At 32.5% G+C, this 20,798-nt stretch overlaps 2 protein-coding genes across 6 annotated transcripts; both read left to right on the top strand.

Annotated features, from left to right (window-relative positions):
• The first annotated feature begins 43 nt into the window (after nt 1-43).
• On the top strand, nt 44-13,423 carry LOC140044628 (phosphatidylinositol transfer protein alpha isoform-like). The gene is made up of 10 exons (XM_072089220.1): nt 44-123; nt 2,209-2,239; nt 5,220-5,368; nt 6,186-6,285; nt 7,099-7,176; nt 7,481-7,561; nt 8,136-8,213; nt 8,522-8,617; nt 9,010-9,132; nt 9,372-13,423. Exons 1-10 carry the CDS (start codon nt 104-106, stop codon nt 9,411-9,413), a joined length of 798 nt encoding a protein of 265 aa, XP_071945321.1. The 5' UTR covers nt 44-103; the 3' UTR covers nt 9,414-13,423.
• A 93-nt stretch (nt 13,424-13,516) lies between these two features.
• On the top strand, nt 13,517-19,916 carry LOC140044625 (uncharacterized). Of its 5 annotated transcripts, none has more exons than XR_011844475.1 (5): nt 13,517-13,813; nt 14,368-15,741; nt 17,346-17,433; nt 18,444-18,744; nt 19,550-19,652. XR_011844475.1 is itself a non-coding variant. In XM_072089213.1 (5 exons), the coding sequence occupies exons 1-5, from the start codon at nt 13,753-13,755 to the stop codon at nt 19,914-19,916; spliced, it is 1,905 nt and encodes a 634-aa protein (XP_071945314.1). In that variant the 5' UTR covers nt 13,517-13,752. The 5 variants fall into 5 exon arrangements, 4 of the variants coding, with proteins under 4 accessions (XP_071945314.1, XP_071945316.1, XP_071945315.1 ...); XM_072089213.1 differs by lacking the exon at nt 18,444-18,744 and adding an exon at nt 17,981-17,995 and having other exon boundaries at nt 19,550-19,916; XM_072089215.1 differs by having other exon boundaries at nt 18,707-18,744; nt 19,550-19,688.
• The last annotated feature ends 882 nt before the right edge of the window (nt 19,917-20,798 follow it).

The following is a 20,798-nucleotide window of genomic DNA, read 5'->3' as shown; positions in this document are numbered from 1 at the left end:
CATCCGGGAGTTTGATTCGCCTAATATGACGTCACACGAAAAAAATCTACACAAAAAAACGGGAGCCGAGTTCAGGAAGAGTCGTTGAGTTCTACACTAAATAATGGTTATCAGAAAAGAATTGTAAGTTCTCTCTCACTTTGTTTACAAGACCATTTTGTTTTTGTCCATATAGTTGATAAATGTTATTAAATAGAATCCTAACTACTGTAATAAAATTCGTAAAAACAACGGTTTAGGCTAGGCCTGCTAAATTCTCGCCTGGCGAGTGGAGTGTATTGCCGGGCGACAAAGAATGCAATTTCCTCCTACACAACATGGATGGGTTGAACTACCGGCGGAAACATGTGTGGGCTAATATTTGTAACAATTGTTCGTTAAATGGATAATGGATCGCGGCTTGTAATATCTGTATATGCACACAGGTATATTGTATATTATAATGTAGATTATTGTGACATTATTTTTTGTTATTCATTTGTTACACAGCTTTTAAACAAAAAAGACTGGCCTAGCCTACCTAGCTATTATGCACTTGTCAATTGTATGACTCACTATACGACCCCCGGGAGAGGTGTGTCATGGGTGCGTCATTTACAAATAATTACTGACGCAGGGGTGCGTCAAAAAACCTAGATGGTACGTCACATCAATGAACAAGGTGTGTCAATGTCCGTCACTTTACCACCCACCATATCATAAACAACATGGTCACAGTGCGTCAAAATGGGTGCGTCATGGTCACCTAAAGGTAAGTCACCTTTTTGACGCACGGGTGCGTCATGGTATTCAAAAGTATGACGCACACCGGACAAATGACGCACCTCTCCCGGGGGTCGTATAGTGGGTCATACAATTGACAAGTGCATTAAGTATTATGGCCTAAAAGAAGCCTATACTATAGTAATGCCTAAGTATGCCTAACTAACTAGTAATCCTGTGTGTGTAGTGTATATAAAACATTAACACTAAAACATTAACAACCTAAGACTTTAAGAGTTTTTCTTTATTTAACATTACAAAATGATTATGATTTTTTTAAATTATGGTATTAATATTACATATTTACATTTTTTTAATGTATGCTTTGAGTGCTGGTGTGGCACGCCTTATGGCGACAGTGGTCCTTCGACCTCTTTTGCTACTCCTTGGCACACTCAAAGTTTATGTATTGTTTTAATGTTGCTAAAATTAATAAAATAAAATAAATAAATAATGTGTAGCCTACAGTACATATTCATGTTTTCTCATCCTGTTTGAATGAATATGAATATCATTTCATATAAATCAATAGGCATAGCTTAACAACATTGTTATGCAATATTGTTTACAATATAATAACTATACAATACAATTAATAATTAGTATCATAACTGTTATTATATTATTTATATATGAATGGTTTATTCACAATATCAGCACATACTAATCTCTACCTATTCATCATTTTATTACAAATTCAGTATGAAAAGTAGCTACCTTTCTTTACTGTACAATATAACCCTGCATTAGTCGACCACATTAGAAGCGCCAATTATATCTCACTAGATTTAGTAACTTGGCCATTTTTTGCCAAAACCCCTATACTAACAAACCCTTCTGAATTCAATACATTAATCATTGTACCAAAACACTGTGGCCTATAAATGCACTCTGCATGATGAGGATAAGGCTAAACATGTGGAAAAGTAATAATGTATCTGAATGAGATTTTGAGATTTTTATCTCTGGTTGTTTTTTTTATTGTACAATACACTATAGTAGCTGTTTTCCATACAGGGTTAGCTTAGATACTTCTGCCCGCTATATTTTCAGTCTTTGCCATGGCCTTCGTTGATCTTGCTAAAAACATTCTGTTTCCATAATCCGATTGACCAACTCTATTTTTAAGCTATACAAATTTAGATTATTGTGGTACCACATACTTGATTCATTGTTTTTCTTGAGGTTATGCAGTAAGCTACTTGGTGGTACTAACACTAGTACAACAGTAACTATTTAATTCATCCAACAAAAAAGTTTAAAAAAACAATCAGAAATATACTAGGTATACCTTTCAACCTTCACCTATAAAAGTACTCAGTTCAGTTTACTCCACAGTATCATTAATGTTAATGTTTAATTAAAAAGAGGGAGAGATAAGTAGATGCATTAATATTAATAATAATTCAATATTATTCTGATAATTCTATGCATTTTTTTTTTCAGTCGTGTCCATCTACCAATATCTGTAGCAGAGGTAAAGTATAAATTGTTGCATTGTTGTTTATATTTGAAATATTATAATGTAAGTTGACCTTTGACATATTCAATAGCAGGTTGTGTTATAGTGTTTTGTCTGACTTCATTATCATGTTATTAATTAAAGAAACTGTATTTGTATAATGGTATGTAGTAATAGTATTAAACAAATAAAACAAAGAACTGTATTATATGGCTTCCCTTAATTAATGGGATGGAATACTGTGAAGATAATTCAGTTCTAACTGAACATTGACAGGGTATCTCCTAAAATACAGTAATTGTGCAATAGTAAACACGATACTATTTAGCATTACACAATAGGTCTATCAACCAGTACTAAATGTAAATACAAAGGTTGTATAGAGTTTATGGCCTCTGAGATTGTTCTATTCCTCCATTTTTGTGAACTTTGACCGCTTGTGTCATACTTTAAGTGAAATTATATGGAAAATTCAATCAAGGTATTTACTGTACATGTATAATCATGGGCATAAAATGTGGTAGGTATATAGGTATACATAATAATAAAGATGAAAGTATCCTAACTATAACAATACACTTATTTTACATATGTTGTCATGCTTTGTAAATAGACTGACAAATCATCCCCTTATTGTATACCTTACATTCTTTCCTAGTACTAGCTGTACTATTATTAGCATTAATGTTTACTGTATTGTCATTGAATAAATGATAGCATTACTGTATGAATACTGAAAAAGGCTATAAAATATTGTGTGCACAGTCATAATTACAAATATTTACTGACTCCTTATGATATTCTTTTTTGAAAGAAAGCTTTCCTTAAAAATACATTTCAGAATAGCCCATATTTGCCATCGTTTATAATTAAACAGTCAGTTGTATAGAGTTGTAGTGTTTAACAGACCAGGTAATCAATATACTTATAATATTCTTTTTTTGAAAGAAAGCTTTCCTTAAAAATACATTTTAGAATAGCACATATTTTCCATCATTTATAATTAAACTGTCAGTTGTGTAGAGTTGTAGTGCTTTAACACAAGAGACCAGGTAATCAATATACTTATGATATTGTAAGAGAATTTAGTCAATGCAAATCAATGATAACAATATAATGGTGAGATTATTATTGATCGTGGTGAGACAATAGGCTGTTTAACAATTGTCTAAAAGGTTAGTTCTGTCAACTTTTGGCTAAAATAAACACAGCATTTTGATTTGTTTCAAGGATATCTGTTTAGCATCTACTGCATTTTCGATTATTGTATGTACTGTACAGTATATATACTGCATTTGACATACAACAATCTAGGGCTATACTTTTGCTTTGTAGAATGCAAAATCACCAAACTTGAATGAATAAGCTGTACCAAAGAATATATATCACAAGAATGAGTATTCCGCGATTTTTGCATGAGAAATTTGTAACAGAGAGCTCCAGAGAGTGATGCCCGCCCTCATAAGGGCGGATGTATACATACCAAATAAGACTTGATTTGATAGATATTATACATGTCACATTAAATAGAATTATGATAATATATTTTGCAATTGTAAACTATTTCATAATACATATTTATTAACAAACTAGTGTACATTCACTTTTACAGACAATTATTTACTAACATGCTAAGTTAGTTCACAAAAAAGGCCTAACACAGCAACACCAAAAATCAATGAATCGTTACTCAGCACGGCCTATTCTTTACCATTGCCGTGTACTACTCTACGCCCGGTAAATTAAGTATTGTTTTTATGATATAAATTAGTATAAAATACATGTTATTAATAGGACAAAATGTTAAATGTTATTAACATTTATTTGTTTTACCAGAAACAAGTTAAATATAGGAATATTATTAAACAATCCTTCGTGAAAACGCGTAAACACCAACACGCCCGGTCACGCTATCGTAGCGCCCGGTTGATAAAGCAAACTGTTTATACGGCAGTTTTTACTAAATAAATTGCATAAAACGAACAATTAAATATCCAAATAGTATTTAACATGATGTTGGGATGTAGTTGATAACATTTTTTATCATGAAAATACTACCGGTGGTCTAGCCTTTGATTATTGAAACCGTCACAAAAAGTTGTATACATCCCAGATACATCCACACTTATGGCGGCGCCCTACCACATGGACAATATTACTGTTACAGGGAAAATCGCGGATTACTCATTCTTGTGATATATATTCTTTGGCTGTACACTAGGACACAACAAGCAGGATTTTACCTCCGTATGTTTGCTATCCAAAATCCATATACTGTATCATCATATAAAATGTCAATTGTAATATAAATGTGGGGGAATAACGTGTGTATTGCTTGCTTGCAGGCTAAAGCTCTGTCTACACAATCAAACATTATGTGACAAACAAATGTGATATGGACATGATGATATCACTACCATATTTGAGCGCATCTCACTCTTTTTGTCAAACTATTTTGATAGTGTAGACAGAGCTTAAATAATGTGGACAACACATATAACTTCTTTCATCTTCCCAATGGGTCCCTTCGTGTTATACACTAAAGAGTGCTCATTCCTCTGTCCACGACACAAGCTGAGATTGCCCAGGTGGTTCTTTTAAAGTACACATAAGCCAGACCAGACACGTCTTTGAACTTGTGGTGATTTTATGGCTTGCATTCCTTTCCAGAATAATTCAAAAATATTGCCCAGTACAGTAAAATACATAAATATTTTCACAAAACCAGAAACAAATGACTATAACAAATATTAATCACCTAAATATGTCTTCAGACTATTGAATGAACACATTTGTTTGGTTAAAATATGTGCTCAAATATGGTAGTGATATGTTCAAATATGGTAGTGATATGACATCATCGTGCCTATATATGGGCATATCACATTTTTTTGTCACATACAGTTTGATAATGATGATAGTGTAGACAGAGCTTTAGGCAACATTATTTTTTAGGCCTAATGTTAATTGTTATATACCCGTTTTTATTTTCTAGTACCAAGTTGCTCAACTATGGTCGGTAGCCCAAGCCAGCAAACAGAACACTGGTGGTGGTGAAGGAATTGAAGTCATTACAAATGAACCTTTTCAAAATGAGGAGTATGGGTCTGGTCAATTCACTCATAAAATCTATCATTTACAAAGGTAAGGACTGTATAAAATATATAAAATTACATATGTTGGGCCCTACAAACTGTGTCTCATTAGGAGTGTCCCCTGAATGATGTTGTCCATATTGTGCCTAGCTTACCTGGATAAACCGACAATAGCCCTTTCTCTTCGAAGAGCGAGTTATAATTCGAAAATTAGAAATGTAATAGTTTTCTAATATTTGTATAGGTGAGGTGGGTCATTCTGTTCATTCATAGGGGAATGAGTGGAGTTAAGACCACATTGTGCTAAGCCCCGGCATTATGTGGTAGGGTGGCCAGTTCCTTTCCACGCCATCATATCGTTTCTAGTATTTTCAACTAGCTACTCATTTACAAGTGAGTGTAGTTGGTATTAATATCTGATTATTGCTGTCAATACAATACCATTCACACCCTTTTTATTTTAGAGGAAAGAAAACATATGTATTCAATATAGCTAATTGCATAATTTTTTACTACAGTAAAGTTCCCAAAACAGTGGCTCGCCTGGCTCCTAAAGGAGCTTTGCAATTCCATGAGAAAGCATGGAATGCATATCCATATTGTAGGACAGAATTCTCTGTAAGTTCCAGAGAAAACTGGGAGTGGTGATGGCTTTATTGGATTGGTACTTGAGTTGGTGTTCCTGATAAAATTTGTATATTTATATGTTTCCATGGGAATATTTTTTACCTTTGACCTTATCCGGTGATGGAAAACACCTCTCTTTTCCTCCTCCTCTTACTACAACGTCTAAGTTAATATACTGTATATTGTTTTTTGTATGTTGGTATGTGTTTTTTCATTCTTGCATCCCTTTTCCTTCCCAGTAAAGTACCGGCTTTTGTTAGGATTTTAGCTCCAAGGGGTGCATTAGAAATGCATGAAAAAGCTTGGAATGCTTATCCATATTGTAGAACTGAAATATCGGTAAGTGCATTTATTCTATTGTTTCGTTAGTAAGCTTTCGATTTCCAACGGTAAACTACGTCATGCTAGTTCATTGTGGACATGCAGAAATATTGGGACGTCACACGTTTCCTCGCACCTCACCTCCACATAAGTTTAAAGATGTATTGTCCCCCAAAAACATAAAAAATGAAGATTAATTAAATCAGACTTTGAATAGGTTATTTTGTAGTTTTAATAAAGTTTATCACTTCCGTAAAAAAGAAAAAAAAAAGTAATGTTTTCACTTATAAAATAACATAATAAAATGGTTAAATTCAACCAAAAATCCATTGTCTGGCAGCCAATTTGGTCATTTTTTGCTTTTAATTACAGTTTTTTCAGGTAAATAAATTTTGTTTAGATGCATTTTTTGGTGACAGTGGATTATGTAAATTGAAATGGCATATTAAAAAAAAAATGTTACAAATTATTTTTCAGGGGGACAAAACATCTTTAATGGTTTCTAGGTCCAGACGATGACCTAACCATGTTGTAAATCGAAAGCTTTCTATTATCACTCAAGGAAATATAATTAGATTTTTTTATGTGAAGGGCGATGAAAATTACATTTATAATCCTTATGTGATCTTGAGTGACTGTTTCTTTGGTTTATTTTTTTTATGAATGTGGTATATGTTGGTGGTGAGTATTAATATACAGTACAGCAAAGGTTTTATTAATTAAATTAATTAAATTAATTAATGACATATTTGACAGCAAGTAACTTTTTATGTTTTAATCCCAGCTTTCTGCAGCGACACAACAGTTAATTAATTTCATTCTTTATTTAAGAATCCTGATTATATGAAAGATAATTTTTATTTGAGAATTGAAACATGGCATATAGAAGATGAAGGACAGGCGGAGAACGTAAGTGTACGATATTACTTATTGCCATCTCTTTAAGAGGTTGTAAAATCTTGTCTATCCAGTTCCAGTGAAAGCACTGATCATTAAGTGACCACAATAAAAACAGAAATATAAAATTATTGAATTATTATTATATTATCATACAAATTATATTCTAAACGTTTTTTATACAATCAGTGCAATAGGAGACCTACTAGATAGTGATTAAGTTCGCTTTTTAGGAATCCTGTCTCTGCCTGGTTTCGTGTGATGTTTTCTTGTTCTTTTTCCATGTTTTTTATATTGTATTTTTATGGTTTTGTAGGTTCATAAATTGACTAAAGAGGAACTGGAGAAGAGGATAGTAGAGCACATTGACATTGCAAATGATCCCATTGAAGCACGAGTATGTATCACAGATTATCATCATCATTATTCCCCGCTTAAAAGCTCCTAACATTTTTAAAGTGAATAAATTTGCTAAAGAAACATTAGAAACTTCTTTTTTATATTTTATTTTTGACTACTGTATAATATCATACGGTGTATTATACGTACAGTATTATATTTTAGCACTCTCCTGTTTAAAAGAACCTTGATCTGCCCCTATCTTTCACATGTAAAGCTTGGTTCCCACTAGAATGTAACGCAAGGACGTAAACGCAACGCAAGCGTTTTGACCAATGACAGGCGACGTTATAGACAGTTAGCAATCACAAGCGAATAAGCCATCGCTTGTGATTGGTCAATTCACTTGCGTTGCGTTACGTCCTTGCGTTGCGTCGTTAGCGGGAACCGCGCTTTAGAGAGCATATTCAAACAATTATAATAAACATATCTATGCTATATATAAGATGGTTTAGAAGAAATTTAAGTGTTATCAGATTTTAAGGGGTATCTACGACCTCTGCACCCGGCACAATATGCTCTTTAATAGAAGGTGGTACATATTGTGTAAATTGATTTTTTATATTTTTTAGGATTATAAAGAAGATGAAGATCCAACACTGTTTAAATCTGAAAAGACAGGAAGAGGTCCGTTACAAAAGGATTGGCAGGTAAGGTCAAATAGTCTCCTAAGAAGACAAGGACCAAATTACAAATCATACTTACCAACCCTAAATCCATGGTTCAAATCTTTGCAAATTAGTGCCACTCTTAAGCTCTGTTTACACTATAAAACTTTAGGTGACAACAAAATGTGATGTGCCCATATAATGGACACGATGATGTCATATTACTACCATCTTTGGGCACATCACACTTTTTTTTTGTCACACACACTTTGGTAGTGTAGATAGAGCTTAAGACTTTGTTTAAACATATTTAAAGGATTCAAATTTAAAATGTTAATTTTTTCCCCCAGAAAACTTCCAAGCCTCTAATGTGTGCATACAAGTTAGTAACAACGAACTTTAAGTGGTGGGGATTACAAAACAAAATTGAAAGCTTTATTATGAAGGTAAATTATAAAGGTTATCAAAGGAAAAGTTGTGATGTAGGAAACAAGAAGAGGAGAGTGATGTATAAAATGAGAGAAAGACTGTGTATTGTTTAAAAAAAGCTGAATTGACAAATAAAGTTGAAGACACTCTCTGGTTCTAGGTTGGTTCCACTAGACATTTTTTTTCCACCAACCTAGTCATTAATGTGTTCCCTTGGGTGGTCCAACTTACCTATGCTGTGGTTTATTGTTACTGAATGATGTTGATTTTGAAGAAGGCAAGTACTATGTACAATGTTATGAGGATAGAATTTGGGGTAACTTTTTTTTGGATGAAGTTCAGCTGTACACCTACTAATACTGATGTGCACTGTTTCTTTATTGTATTTGTTTCCTTTTTCCTCTTGTAGTCTGAGAGAAGGTTATTCACTGTGTTTCATCGCCAGCTGTTTTGTTGGATAGATAAATGGTATGGATTGACAATGGAAGATATACGAAAAATTGAGGAGCAAACACAAAAGGAACTCAATGAAGTTAGTGTAGTATTTATTTTCTTTTATAAGATTTTATCACTGTACTTCATTTGGTAAAATGAATGTGTAATAAAAAAAATAAATAAATGAAATAATTTAATAATGATAATAATCTGTTTTGTTTTTAACATCACCAAGGAAAGTTTATCACTATACTTCATTATGGTAAAATGAATCTCTAACAAAACAACCAAGTTATTTTAAAATCATTTAATAATTATAATCTTTTTTGTTTTTAGCAACGTAACCAAGGAGAGATTAAAGGTATGGTGACCAATTAAAGGATGAAATAGATTCAAGCAAAGCCGTATCAAAGATCTAGTGCTGTAAGAAAATGTACAGAGGTTGACTACACTACCTACGACAATATAGGCAATCTTTCTCAAGATAAGACAATATAATTATTATAGTATAATACTTTAAGGTAATCATGACTAAAGTTTATTGGCATTCCATTTTGAACTCCTAACCTTTTAAATGTGCGGAAATTAAAAATAATTATTCCTGGTCTGTTGATATTTATCTAAGACAATGTAATGCATTGAAATAGGTTTGGGTTATCCCGATTTCTTCACTCTTTAATGCACTATGTTGTGTTGGATTGTACATGGCGATTAGGAAATAATTCATTTAACAATTTAAAAATGAAATTTCAGTGATTTTTTTTTGTTTAGAATTCTATTTTTCCTAAAGCTCTGTCTACATTATCAAACTAGTTGTGATCTGCCCAAAAATGGTAGTGATGAGCACAAATATGGTAGTACTGTAATATGACATCATCATGTCAATATAATGGTCACATCACATTTTTTGTCACATAAAGTTTGATAGTGTAAACAGAGCTTAAGTTAGTTTTTTTCTTGGAATTAATTTTATTTAAAGAAAAAAATCTTATTTCAATACTCTCTCAGAAATATAGATTTATTAATAGTTTATCCTTTCCCTTAGATATTTATTTAATTTAACTTTACATGATGATAAGCTATTCAGTTGTAGATTATGTCACTTAAAGGCCTGTTCACACATAAATGCAGTTAATTGTTATGTAATAGTTTAACCTGGATGTAATTCTGTGTGGGCATGGCTTACAAATTTCCAAATACACAATATGTGAATAAAAATTGAAGGAAAACTGTAAATTTAAAACATGGAATAATTAAAGAAATAATTGCCTATGATTATATTTTGTAAATTCTGAAGATGGCTTAAAATAAATTACATTTAAATATAGTTTCTTAATTGAAATGGTGTGCCACAGCACTTTGCAATGCAAATGTATATTGCTTCCTAATATTTTCACAACATTTTGCAGTTTTTAACAATACATGTATGTTACACACATTTGCTAAACTACTCAGATGGCACTGTTCTTTTGATAGGGAAATGTTGGATTCTTTTCTTTTTTATATCTGGACAGTAGAACTAAATTTAATGAAAAATTCTAATAATGTAATTAATAACAATTACTTTTTAAAAGAAAATGATAAATTAATTGTAGTTATTATGTAAATGTACTTGAACTTAGGAATGAAATAAATATTAACCTTTGACCTTTAATTAAATGACCTTTAAACTTGTAAAATTAATCTCACTATATTGTTGGCGATAGTACAAGAGACAAAGATTTCAACTTTTGGGAATTTTGAAAAGTCCAGAATATAAAATAATATAAGTACATATGTCCTATATTTACTTTATTACTATTTTATTATATTTAATTGTTCATAGTATTTCATTGTGTTTTCTTCCTATGCTGATCAAAATATTTAATTATTAGTAATTTCATCTTTATTATAGCACAACTCCAGTACAAGAAAAATGTATATTTTTATTATGCACGAATCAGTCAATTATTTTTTATTAATTTGTGAGATAATTTTATTTTTCAAACTTAAAAATGAAAAGTGAATAATGTAGTCATTTTATTTTATCATGTGAAAATTATAATTGCAAATAAGGTAGGATTAAATATTTTCCAATATGGCTAAAGTACGTACTGTAATAGTTTGTCATTAAGCTCTGTGTACACTATCAAACTAATTTGAAAAAAAACATGAGACGTGCGCATACATATGATGTCATATCACTACCATATTTGGGCACATCACACTTGTTAAAATAGTTAAGATAGTGTAGACAGAGTTTAATGACAAATAATTACAGTACATACTTTAGCCATATTGGGAAATATTGATATTACATGAAATTAAATGAAATACAGAACATGTGAAAATAAATGATTACACATTGAGTAAAATAAGAAGCATTTGATGAACATAGTTTAATCAATGAAACAATGCAAGTATTGTTGAGTAAATCTTTAAAATATGAGATTTTGTTAATTATTTAACTCTGGTATCAAATAAAAAATGTGTTTCTCTACATTGATATGAAGAATAAATTATACTCTTTATCAGTTTGAAATTGGTCGGCTTGTTTTAAAAATTAATTATATAATAATGCATGTTATAACATAATACACTGTTTAGTTTAATCAATATTTATATTTAGTTTATTAAGTTGGATAAATGTTCAGTAATTTTAGGCGTTTCTTCACACATAAAGGTTACTTGTAGGCACCTATCTTAGTGAAATTTATCTTTTTTTAGTAACCTAAGTACTTTTTTTCTTATTACCCCGAATCGACCTGGTTATTGTTCCTCTAACCTATTAAAATGAAGTAATCATTTAAAAAGAGTAATTATTATTATGATTATGTGATAAAGCAATAAATAGTTTTATTTAATAAGGTTTTTTTTTTTCGTAATTGTAATTTCGTATATTAGGATTAATTTAATTTCATGAAACATTGTAATTGTTAAATTACACAACAGGTATGCAATTACTTAGGCTAAATGATAATGTTTAAATGTTGAACTTCCAACAGGTCTTTCAGTAATGTAGTAACTAGATTTATTTGCAACATTAGCCTAAATGAAACGTGTTTGTAGTGAATGAAGTTACATTGAACTCAATATATGCATCCACAACAGTTTAGTAGAAAATGTCAGTGTTGTTACAAGGTGGGATCTTTAATGTAGCGCTTTACACAAACACGTTTAAAAAGCACTGTTTTGAACCAAAACTTCATGTACTATGTGAATATATGCTATGTTTATGATTAAGTGTATTAGGTGATACACACACAGCTATCGCATAATATTTTAATTTTTTCCTATTTTATTTAGTGTTTTTACCATTATGGTACAACTTATGGTACCATTATGGTACCAAGCAGACCAATTTGGTGGTCACTGCCAATTTATTATATCCTGAATCCAACATACAGTTGTGGTACTCCTCGTATGCCCCATGTTAAAACTTACCTTGTTATTGGTACTGTGAGACATAATATATCAAAATAATGTGTGCCATTGTCTGGGATAGAATGTTTAATCATAAACCCCCGCCACATACCCTTTAATCAATTCCCACCACCCTGGGTCTGGTGACATAGTTGCATCGGTTACTGGTTATCGTTTAATTTGGATAAGTCATCACTTGGTTCCATTGTTGGTATATTGAATATATATATATATATTGAGTAAATGTCTTTAAACAGATGTTTAGTTTGTGTTTTCACTCTGTTATTTTTATTATCCTGATAATTATCTAATATATATATTGGTGGTACGAGCCGTTATGTCGCCATACTATATTAAAACTATGTTTACGTTTTATGGAATCAGTACATTGAATGTCATTAACAGAATTGTCTGTTACCTGAGCTTTAGTGAAGTTGTGGCTTGGTGGTTATGATGCTTGGCTACCACTCCAATGGTCCTGGGTTCAAGTCCCGTCACATGTCAGGATTACAACTCCACTCCCAAAGACTTGTAATAAGACTTTGTTTATGTAGAGCATCTTGTGTATATGTTTGTCTTGTGAACCTCTGAGGGTCCCTAATGATCAGCAATTGCTGGATGGATTCATTGAATATGGTTTAAAAAAAGAAAAAAAGGCTAGATTTGAACCAGGAACTTTAGATTGACAAGTTGGACCTATGCATTGTAACCACCAACCTCCGTACCACTACAAATCATATATACCGTAGGAAATATCTCCATTAATTAAAAAACGTATGATACCATATAAGTGATTGGAGATGAATATCGATTTATAATTAAACCTATGTTTTATATGTCTCGCCGCCAGTTAACGTAAACTGTTTTGTCATCAAAAACGAGGAAAACATGTTTCCTCCATCCAGCGTTACCAATAATGATAATTACCTAATATTAATAGTTTATACAGGTTGTTGAAAATCTAGAGGTCACTCCCATTATACGCAAGCACGAATAAAACCATTTGCTTAAACACCATATGTCAGATATATACATATTCATTTTTAATTAGGCCGTACTGTGGCATTATTTGACGAGTCGGTCTGATCGACTATAGAATAAAACAGTTAAAACATTTGCTGGTATATGAATAAACGGTCTAGATCGACATTGTTCTCGCGGCATCAGGAGACTTGTTGCTTGTCATGATTTTAACGACATTAGACCACTATTCAGGATACAAACAGGATTTACTGGTGTCAGACAACCACTGCATATCGGCGGACGATGTTAAGAAGTAACTTTAGGTAGCATCCAAGCTGTCATCATTGTGATCATGAATTGTACAATATTGGTTTTTCTAGTTTGTTTGATTTTGTGTGCGACTTCTTCAGCAGGTACGTAGTTCTATGGTAATTGGGACTGCGGTGTAATGTTTAATAGTTTTTAATCTCCAGGGGAATAGGGGCGTTCTTGGTGTTGTTGGGCGGACCAAAAGTTAAAAATTAGTTGAAGATTACAGTCGCAATGCATGCAGTACTATTCTTTTAAAAGACCAGTTTATGCTGTATTGAAGACACATTACTTTGTGTACCGTGACAGATAGGAAATGAATCTTCTGTGACACAGCAAAAATGTTAAGAAAATATATAATAATGTGTTTCTAATTTTTAGTTAGAGAATTAATACCTTCATTTACGTCACGGTTAATCAACCTAAGCCCAAAGCTTCAATGCATGGTGTTCATATTGTGAAGGAGGTGTAGATCACTACACATACGTTTCTTGTACTGCATTTGCACTTCATTTTTCTATTTTTTGGGGGTTCACCTGTTAAACTTAGATAATGAATACTTCTGTAAAATCATTAAGGCATTGGCACGAAACTTTAAAAAAACAATTATTGGCGGGGTTCTTTCACTGGATGCACTGTTTTATTGGTTTCGTTACAGGCACAAAATTGGACACCAGGGGACATGAATTCTTAATTGCATTTGCTAATAATTATGACAATACCCATGGGCCTTCTGTCATATTGACGAACGATTCGCCAAAAATGACCGCAAACGTCACTATCAACATTAAATACGTGGATACGTTAAATATCACCGTTTATCCAGAATCATTTCAACGCGTTGCGCTTCCTGTTAAAGTTATATCCACCAAGAGAGACGTTCCATTCCCCGCTGTACATATCAAATCAGACGTCAGAATTACGGTTTTTGGTTTAAATGACGCGCACCAGAATGCAGTGGGTGGTTTTCTAGCTCTGCCATTGGATACGCTGGGGACTAGTTATGTAGCAGGGACCCAGTCACCATGGCTTGCGTCACAAATTGTGATGGTAGCGGTAGAAGATAACACTAGGGTAAAAGTTTGTGTTTCACATGCAATGAGGTATGACTATGACGAAATCCCAGCAGGAAGGGTGATTAGTTTTGATTTAAATAAATTTGAAGCGTTGATGTTCGAAGGACTAGCCGATCTTACTGGGAGTATTATTTCCTCTGATAGAAATATAGCTGTGTTTTCTGGTAACCGAGCTGCGAAACGGCCCAACCACAGGATAGACCACACTGTAGAACAGTTAACGCCCTTTAAAACATGGGGTAAACAGTTTATTCTTGTGCCTTATTCAGATGATGACTACTCGTGGAACGCTTTTCGCGTTGTAGTTAGAAATAAAACGCGTTTGATTATAAATACGACGAACAGCAATACAAATCAAGTTGAAATAGACGTTGGAAACTACCATGAAATTACCCTTAACGGTAATATTACGTCATTTATTGTAGCTGATTATCCAGTTTCTATATTTCACTATGCACAAACTAAAAAGAACGGAAATAAAGGCACAGATATGTCTATTAATAACGTGTCACCAATTGGACAATATATAGATGTAGCAACTTTTACAACCTTTAATGAAGCTAATAATTTTACTCTAACGAATTTGTTAACAATTATCACTCGTTGTGACGCAATAAATCAAACAACGATTGACGCTTCAAGAGTCAATTTCTTCAGAGAAACTGTCAATTCTGCGTATTGTTTTGCACACGCATCGATTCCGCACAAAGGGTTGCATTTTGTAAATGGTTCGGGATTTTTTTCTGTATTGCACTCTTTTACTGCAACCTCGTCATACGCATTTCCAATTGCTTTAGGTCAGGAACCAAAGAACTGTAAGACGTTTTTGTCAAATGGCAGCATTTACGAACATGGATGTCACCAGGAAGTCGTTCCTGTTAACGTAATAGAATGTCCGCAGTCTGAGGTGGCCTTAGAAGCAGAAGCCGATGAGTCATGCGGTAGATATACAAGTTGTAAGTATTATAAACTATACTTATTACTTTTCCGTCTAAGTAGGTGGTGGTTAACGTGCTTGCCTTCCAACCCCAATGTCCAGGTTTCAATCCTGACCTAGTGCATGCCGAGTTGTGACTCTTTCTACTCCACTCCTTAAGTCTCAAATGAGACATAACATTAATAATAGTTTATCCATCCTGTAAGAGAAACACATCGGTAAACGTAGTCTAAAGCCTGGTCTACACCATCAAACTTTATGTGTCAAAAAAATATGATGTGCCCATATATGGCAGTTCTATGCTTAAATATGGTAGTGATATGACATCATCATGTCCATATATGGGCACATTCAATCAAAATTATCTAATTTATTTTTCTATGGTGTTTACTTATTTATAATATAGACTATATAATGATTTAAAATTATTCTATGGCGAAGGGTATTTATAATTTCACTGATCAAAGTAATACAATATTTTACCAAACGATTGAAATTACGGCTAATTTTATGAAGTAACTTTTACTAAAGCTTGGTTCCCACTAGAACGTAACGCAAGGACGTAAACGCAACGCAAGCGTTTTAATCAATGACAAGCGAAGTTATAGACAATTAGCAATCACAAGCGAATAAGCCATCGCTTGTGATTGGTCAATTCACTTGCGTTGCGTTACGTCCTTGTGTTGCGTCGCTAGTGGGAACCACGCTTAACATATTACTGTACTTTAAATGTCCTCGTCGATAGCCATTTCCAACGGTTAGTAAACCAATAAGCTGTTTCTATTTGAAGTCGTATATCTTTATAACAGAGTTTTGTGTATAATAAATATTTAATAAAATTATACTGGTTCTAATGTTACATTGATGTTGCTGGTGTGTAGGCCTATACTTTAGTTCATCCAATCAAAACTCCCTTCCCATCCTCGCGTTGCCTTTTGATCAAGGCTTGGTTATAATTTTTTTAATTGTCCCATACTTAACGTTTTACAGCTTGTCTCACGTAAAATCTGTATCTATCATGAACGGGAACCACCCGTCCCCTCCGCGTTGTGTGTAAATCATGGTCATAAGGAATTAAATATATTTTTATTACCGTTACCGCTCGTCTGTGTAAATTGGTCTTTATGAGTATATTCTCTGCTTTCAGAAGATACAATTTCAGGGAAATTTTAAGCCGGTTATTGTGTTGTTAAATTTCAAACTAGACAGTGCTTTGTTGGTCAAACACACAATGGTTGTATCAATTACATTGTAACAATTAAATTTGCATTTACCAATGTGTTCAATATGTAAGACTTTGATTCAACTTTGTTTACTAAGCTAATATTTATTATCGCTATTAATTCATGGTATTATGTTTACCATGAATGATTAAAATAAGTGCCGGGACGCCTTATGGTGACTCACATCAGTGTATAGAGTGCTTATTCAAATGCGGGGTTTTGAGTGTTGCGGCGCGGTGCTTTTTCCGACTGAGGCGCTACATGACAACTACCGTTGTTCAATCATTTGACGGTTTGTATAAGCAGTGTTATTAATAATATAGCAATTATTATTAACCATATGCTTAACAAAAATCACAATATCTCACTAATATTGTATTATTCATCTTTAATTTGTTAGTACAAGTGTTTGTAATAGCTCTTTTCTCGGCTGGCGGTGCTATTTGCATTGATTTGATAATACGATGTTTCAAAGAGGCAACGGAACCGTAAGTAACAATGACATATATACAAATAATGAATATTTATGAGTGGAATTGTACAAATAATGGCATGAGATAAATGATGATAGGTTTTATTCCAACGAGGCGAAGTAGGAGGCCTACTATTGAATAACCGTTCAATAGTGCGTACTATTGCACGCCATGGAATTGATTTAGGTGTTATATAAAAGTAACTATGATGGCGATGATGACAGCAACCATGATAATGATAATATGATAATGTTAGTAATTATGATGATGATGACGATGTTGATGATAATAATGATGATGATGGTGATGATGATGAGGTTGATGATGACGATGATGATGTTGTTGACGATGATAATCGGTGCTGAAATGTTGATTAAGATTTTGAAAAACAAGGAGTGAGATGGTGGTGGTAAAAATGATAAAAGTAAGGAAATACGACGATGATGATAATACGACTATAGGCCTATAGAGGATAAGAAGACTACTTACGTTTGGTAACCACGTATCCATATAAGGGTGTATTTAATTTAATGTTCATTTTATTTAAACGTGAACGTTATAGGATCGATGACTTACAGTAGGTTTCAAATTATTGTGAAGTACATTTCGTTTTTAGGCTATTTTCTTTGACTTTATAAGCAACACTGCCCTCTGGCTTATGATATTTTTTAAGGTTTTGCACAATGTGTTTGTTAAAGATGTATTGTCCCCCAAAAACATAAAAAATGAAGATTAATTAATTCAGAATTTTAAATAGGTTATTTTGTAGTTTTAATAAAGTTAATCACTTTCATAGAAAAAAAACCCCAAAAACTTTTAAAATGACAAAATCAATCGTTAAATTCAACCAAAAACCCATTGATTATGTAAAATTAAAATGGCGTATTAAAAAAAAAAAAATTGTTTAAGAATTATTTTTTCAGTGGGACAATATATCTTTAAGTGTTCCTTTAAATATTTAGATATTCCCACTAGCAAAGTCGCAATTCAACATTTTTTTTTATGTAATTCATTTCGTCAGATAGGTTTATAAAGCAATAATATCACTGATATGCAAAGTACGGTACATGCAACACTTGACCAATCACAAGGGACGGATCATCCAGACGTCACATTGCGTTACCTGTACGTCCTTTTGCGCACTGCACGTAATTCTTGCGCAAGTTGTACAAGTGGGAATGAAGTTTAATCATCATTATTGTAATGAATTACATACAATACAAGTTAAATTCTATGGGCTAATTATAGCAACGAATAACAGCAATGATTCTATTCTTTACATACATAGTTTAGAAACGGGACAAAAGCACTGATCTGGTGAATAAGGTATCTGAATACAGGTTTACATTCGAAATTAATAATATTAATATATAAAACCCATTTCACAATATCAGGTTTATTATATACTTTTTATTTTAAAAACTTCACCCACAATGTAAAATGGGAAATATCTATTTATAATATTAGCATCTTTTTATACTATTCAAGATACGGTATGTAATATTAGGCCTATATGTTATATGCTGTATTCACCAATCACACTTTAAGCACGTCAATTTTAAAGATTTTACTTAAGTGGTATTCACTTTAGACGGAAAATATTAAGTTTAAATGCTAGTATTTTCCTTAGCCTAAGTATGATTGGTGAATTGGCCAAAGGTGTGCAATTTATATTATTATTTAATGTTTTTTTCTTTAATTGTGATTATATTTTTTGTTGGTTTATTAATTGATTTTTTGTTGGTTTTTTAAAACTATATATTTTTTTTGTGGTACTCGTGACAATACTTTTAAGATGTTAAAAGGAACATATTTCGGACCCAAGAAGTGTCCTCTTACTAAAAGTGTTCAAAAAATAAGCATTTTCTTGTTGTCTTTTCACTATAATGGTAGGGCTACCGTTTCCCCTGAATAGGATGTGTCAAACCAGGAGTTATAGTATTGGTTACTGTGTATTGAGGCATATTATATGGTGTAATTAGCCTACCGTATATGTATTATAGCCTAATACCATTTTGGGTAATTGGTTATGGTGTTATTTTCAGCACGTTTTTATTTCGGAAATATGTATATTGTCATGTATATTGATTTAAATAAAAACTTAATTGCAATGTTGTTATTTTCATTTTAGTCCTAAATATGCAGACGCCAAAGGGAACAAAAAATGGACAACAAGTATATCTGAACTACGAGAACGCAGAAGGGCCATACGAGTGAGAAGTATGGAAAATGAATTCCAACAACAAACCAAAGAACAACAAGAAAATGAGGAAGAAAAACCGCCACCGCAAGATGACCGTAAGCCGTCTATCGTTGTCGAAGGAGTTGTTAGCGTTCCCATGGACTTCTCTTACCCACCTCCTCCATCCCCGCGCGGCACAAGTGAACGGATCCATTCAAATCTTACTTCGGAAAATGAGTCGGATGGTGGTGAAGTGGAGAGTGAAAGCGATACTAACTCGTACGTATCATTAGCATATAATGAATCTAAGGTGTAGTTACACACAGGTGGTCATTCTTCTTACACAAAGGATGATTTTACAGGCTTAAAATAGAAAGACAAGAATAATGTATCAAACGTAGTTCTTTATTCCTAACCATGCTGTACAGTAGACCTATGTATTACGGTATCCTTTTATTAATTAAAGTATTTAGCCTATTTTATATGAGTTTTGTTATGCTACTTGTTATTAACGTTGTATTGATTATAGATAGTTTTATATAAATATTTTTACTTTAAACAGCTTCTGTGTGACGTTGCACCTGAAATGCATTCAAAGAAATATTAGTATTTTTTTTCAGGTTATGGATTGCGCGACTATACAATTCATTTAAATATTTAAAAAAGTCTGTATTGAAAATATGACGTTTTGGAATTATGTTTTTATGAGTTTATTATGGGGCCTAACGACTTTTTTTGTGGTAAAGGAAAGCTTCTATAGGGTGAAAATATCATTAGCTAAACAGTAGGCCTAGGTTTATTTTAACGTTTGTTAATAGGAGAATTTGATCATAGTCAGAAGGTATTGTTGCGACTGAAACAGAATGTAAATTAATGAACAATACAATGTGCCTTAATCAATCGTACACATCAAGTAAATTAATTTCATATAAACTAATAGGGACCGATTGATCTGCATACGAATTTTAATTCATTTTAAAGTTGTTATGCAATTATCAATTGAAACCTGTTCATCAATATAAAAGATTATTTTATGCTCGTGTTTTGGTAAGTTTAAAACTTTTTAATTGGCAATATATCCTAGTTTGAGCCAAAGGTGGGATTTTAATTTTTAGAATATTTTATAACTGTATGAATACAACCAATATAACATGTTATTTGTAGGTTATTAACGTTTTGTATTGTATTACCTTGTTAA

This window comes from Antedon mediterranea, chromosome 3 (genome assembly GCF_964355755.1).
Source record: "Antedon mediterranea chromosome 3, ecAntMedi1.1, whole genome shotgun sequence".
NCBI classification, from domain to species: Eukaryota; Metazoa; Echinodermata; class Crinoidea; order Comatulida; family Antedonidae; genus Antedon; species Antedon mediterranea.
Note: the sequence above shows the minus strand (reverse complement) of the source record. Positions and strands in the feature narration are given on the sequence as shown.

Bases quoted from the DNA above. Each gene is read 5' to 3' on its own strand.
- LOC140044625 (XM_072089213.1), top strand. From the start codon at position 13,753: ATGAATTGTACAATATTGGTTTTTCTAGTTTGTTTGATTTTGTGTGCG. The intron at 13,814-14,367 runs GTACGTAGTTCT...GTTTCGTTACAG, and splicing joins GTGTGCGACTTCTTCAGCAG to GCACAAAATTGGACACCAGG. The intron at 15,742-17,345 runs GTAAGTATTATA...TTAATTTGTTAG, and splicing joins ATGCGGTAGATATACAAGTT to TACAAGTGTTTGTAATAGCT.
- LOC140044628 (XM_072089220.1), top strand. From the start codon at position 104: ATGGTTATCAGAAAAGAATT. The intron at 124-2,208 runs GTAAGTTCTCTC...TTTTTTTTTCAG, and splicing joins ATGGTTATCAGAAAAGAATT to TCGTGTCCATCTACCAATAT. The intron at 5,369-6,185 runs GTAAGGACTGTA...TTTCCTTCCCAG, and splicing joins AAAATCTATCATTTACAAAG to TAAAGTACCGGCTTTTGTTA.